The sequence below is a fragment of the Nerophis lumbriciformis genome, linkage group LG18 (assembly GCF_033978685.3).
Source record: "Nerophis lumbriciformis linkage group LG18, RoL_Nlum_v2.1, whole genome shotgun sequence".
Taxonomy (NCBI): Eukaryota; Metazoa; Chordata; class Actinopteri; order Syngnathiformes; family Syngnathidae; genus Nerophis; species Nerophis lumbriciformis.
Genome location: NC_084565.2, coordinates 37,874,006 through 37,877,500, shown reverse-complemented (window position 1 = coordinate 37,877,500; position 3,495 = coordinate 37,874,006). Strand labels below are relative to the sequence as shown.

The 3,495-nt window shown below is 46.1% G+C and overlaps 1 protein-coding gene across 1 annotated transcript in view; it reads left to right on the top strand.

Annotated features, from left to right (window-relative positions):
• The window catches only part of serpinc1 (serpin peptidase inhibitor, clade C (antithrombin), member 1), a 6,558-nt gene extending 3,317 nt beyond the window's left edge, over positions 1-3,241 (top strand). Inside the window, exons 2-8 of the mRNA XM_061978319.2 lie at positions 993-1,359; positions 1,424-1,639; positions 1,705-1,842; positions 2,233-2,451; positions 2,516-2,690; positions 2,756-2,820; positions 2,878-3,241. Coding sequence (XP_061834303.2) covers positions 994-1,359; positions 1,424-1,639; positions 1,705-1,842; positions 2,233-2,451; positions 2,516-2,690; positions 2,756-2,820; positions 2,878-3,054 — 1,356 coding nt within the window. The 5' untranslated portion in view covers position 993 and the 3' untranslated portion in view covers positions 3,055-3,241. The remainder of the gene's footprint in view (positions 1-992; positions 1,360-1,423; positions 1,640-1,704; positions 1,843-2,232; positions 2,452-2,515; positions 2,691-2,755; positions 2,821-2,877) is intronic.
• The last annotated feature ends 254 nt before the right edge of the window (positions 3,242-3,495 follow it).

Here is a 3,495-nt window from a genome sequence, read left to right as displayed (position 1 = left end):
CAAATGTAAAATTTACAGTAAAGAAATTAATGTAAATTTAAAACAGCAGTACTGTTTTTTCCATTTACAGTAATATACACTACATTTTGAGGTGAAATTATTGCAACTTTACATTTTCGTTTTTTAAAAATCTACTAATAAAATGCACACAAAATGGTGTAATAAAAGTATTCACTGTCAAATTTTACTATAAAATTGCATTTTTTTTTCAATTTACAGTAAAGAAAAAAAGGAAAATTTACAGTAAAAATTATGTTTTTTTTACCATAAAAACAGCAGTACTATTTTTCCATTTACAGTAATATACATTACATTTTGAGGAAAATTATTGCAACTTTGCATTTTAGTTTTTTAAAAATCTACTTATAAAATGCATAGAAAATTGTGTAATAAAAGTATTCCCTGTCAAATTTTACTATAAAATTGCATTTAAAAAAAAAAATTTACAGTAAAGAAAAAAAGTAAAATTTACAGTAAAAATTATGGTGTTTCTTACCATAAAAACAGCAGTACTATTTTTCCATTTACAGTAATATACATTACATTTTGAGGTAAAATTATTGCAACTTTACATTTTAGTTTTTTTAAAATCTACTTATTTAAATGCATAAAAAATTGTGTAATAAAAGTATTCACTGTCAAATTTTACTATAAAATTGCACTTTTTTAAATTTACAGTAAAAAAAACAAATGTAAAATTTACAGTAAAAAAAGTAATGTAAAATTTACAGTAAAAATTGTTTTTTTTACCATGAAAACAGCAGTACTGTTTTTTCCATTTACAGTAATATACATTACATTTTGAGGTGAAATTATTTTAGTTTTTTTAAAAATCTAACAAAATGCATAAGAAAGTGGTGTAATGAACAGTAATATTGACTGTCAGAAGCGGCCCTCTGGGGCCAAACATAACTGCCACGTGGCCCTCAGTGAATACCTGTGTGCTACATCCAAGATGCTAACCATCTCTGCTCTAATTGGCCTCGCCACAGGATGGCGTCCTCCGATTGGCTGTTGCTTCTGAGCCTGCTGTCGCTGGTCTCTGGCTCCGCCCCCGCCCCCGCCGACGTTTGCGACGCCAAACCCAAAGACCTCCCGCTGGAGCCGCGCTGCGTCTACCGCAAGCCCGAGGCCGACGCCCCCGAGGAGCCCACGGAGGGGCCGGTCCCCGAGTCCACCAACCCGCGAGTGTGGGAGCTGTCCAAGGCCAACGGACGCTTCGCCCTGGCGCTCTACCAGCAGGTGGCGCTCAGCAGGACGCCCGGCAGCAACATCTTCATGTCGCCCCTCAGCGTCTCCACCGCCTTCGCCATGACCAAACTGGGCGCCTGCGAGGACACGCTGCAGCAGATCATGAAGGTCGGGAAGGTCACCGGAGCGCTCGTTAGCCGGCGTGCCAATTTTCCACGCTCTGTGTCGACAGGTGTTCGAGTTCGATTCCATCAAGGAGAAGACGTCGGACCAGGTGCACTTCTTCTTCGCCAAGCTCAACTGTCGCCTGTACAGGAAGAAGGACGCCACCACCGACCTGATCTCCGCCAACCGCCTCTTCGGGGACAAGTCGCTGCGCTTCAACGCCACCTACCAGGACATCAGCGAGGCCGTGTACGGCGCCAAGCTGCTGCCGCTCAACTTCAGGGTGGGTTCGGGACGCCGGCTTCTCCACGACCGAGTTTCACTCCCGCTCTCGTCTCTGTTCTACAGGAGCAGCCGGAACAATCCCGCCTCGCCATCAACCAGTGGGTCGCCAACAAGACCGAGCACCGCATCCAGGACACGCTGCCGCCGGGCGCCATAGACGCCAACACGGTCCTGGTCCTGGTCAACACCATCTACTTCAAGGTGCTATAGAACCTCAGAAAACACTTGGCTCGCCGTAATGACCAACACTGATAGCGTAGTAGGCCTAAGTATTCATTAAAAACAAGGGTGTTGTCCAATATCCTAGGACAAAGCTACGAACAATGGGAGCTTTCTGCTCCGCCGCTCCCAGTCTGTGGAACGCTCTCCCTGACCACCTGAGGGCACCACAGACTGTGGATGCTTTTAAAAAAGGCTTAAAAACCCTTCTTTTTTTTTTTTTTAGATATATGCATACTAGTTTTAGCTATTTGGCTGTTTTATTTTTTTATTTTTTAATACACTGTAGCACTTTGAGGTTGTTAACTCAATGTAAAGTACTTTTTACCAATAAAATCTATTATTATTATTATTATTATTATTGTTCTTCAGGGTCAGTGGGAGAAGAAGTTTGACAAGGACAACGTCTACGAGTCCGACTTCCACGTGGACGGCGGCCACACCTGCCCGGTCCACATGATGTTCCAGGAAAACAAGTTCCGCTACGCCCGTCTGCCCCAAGATGGCGTGCAGCTGCTGGAGATGCCGTACCGCGGCCGCGACATCACCATGGTGATGGTGCTGCCCGGCCCGGAGGTCCCGCTGGCGCAGGTACCCGCGTGACGGCGTCTGGCCCCGCCCCCATTCTCATCCTAACCCCCCGTGTCTTTGGTAGTTGGAGGCGGGGCTTGACCTGGGCACCCTGAGCGGCTGGTTGGACAAGATGGAAGAGACCAGCGTTTCCGTGCACGTCCCTCGCTTCCGGGTCGAAGACCGGCTCCGCCTCAAGGAGAAGCTGCAGAACTTGGGCTTGACCCACCTGTTCAGTCCCAAACAGGCCAGCTTGCCAGGTAGGGGGGGGGGCTTAGATGGGGGGTTCTAGAAGGTGTGGTTACGTGTTCTTTTTCCTCTACAGGCATGTTGGAGGACGGCGGCGATGGCGTTTACATCTCAGACGCCTTCCACAAAGCCTTCCTGGAGGTAGGTCACACGGCGCGGCCTCGGGGGCCCTGGTGACCGCTCTGGTCTCGCCCGCAGGTCAACGAGGAAGGCAGCGAGGCGGCCGCCGTCACCGCCGTGGTGGCCCACGGTCGCTCCATCAACTTGAACCGGGAGATCTTCATGGCCAGTCGGCCATTTTTGCTGTTCATCCGGGAGTCGTCCATCAACACGCTGCTCTTCATGGGCCGCGTGGCCGACCCCTGTGCCCGTTGACCCCGTCGCTTGGGAACCATCAGTCATGTGACGGGAATAAAAGTCGCTCTCTTCTAAAAATATCATTAAAAAAATAAAAAAAAAAGTGGAAGAAAAAGTTGCAATGTTGACTCGCTTAACAACGTTTTTTTTTCTTTATAACTCTTATTGCTTGAAAAATAAATCAAAATCAATGTTGTGAATTATTGATCTGCTCAAGTGTCAAATTACTTCACATTAAATATTCCACCTAGAAATATTTTTGGGAAAAACAAAAAAAATATTTCTTGACTATATATATATAAATACACACATATATACATACATACTAGAGATGCGCGGATAGGCAATTATTTCATCCGCAACCGCATCAGAAAGTCGTCAACCATCCGCCATCCACCCGATGTAACATTTGATCAGAACCACATCCGCCCGCCATCCGCCCGCACCCGCCCGTTGTTA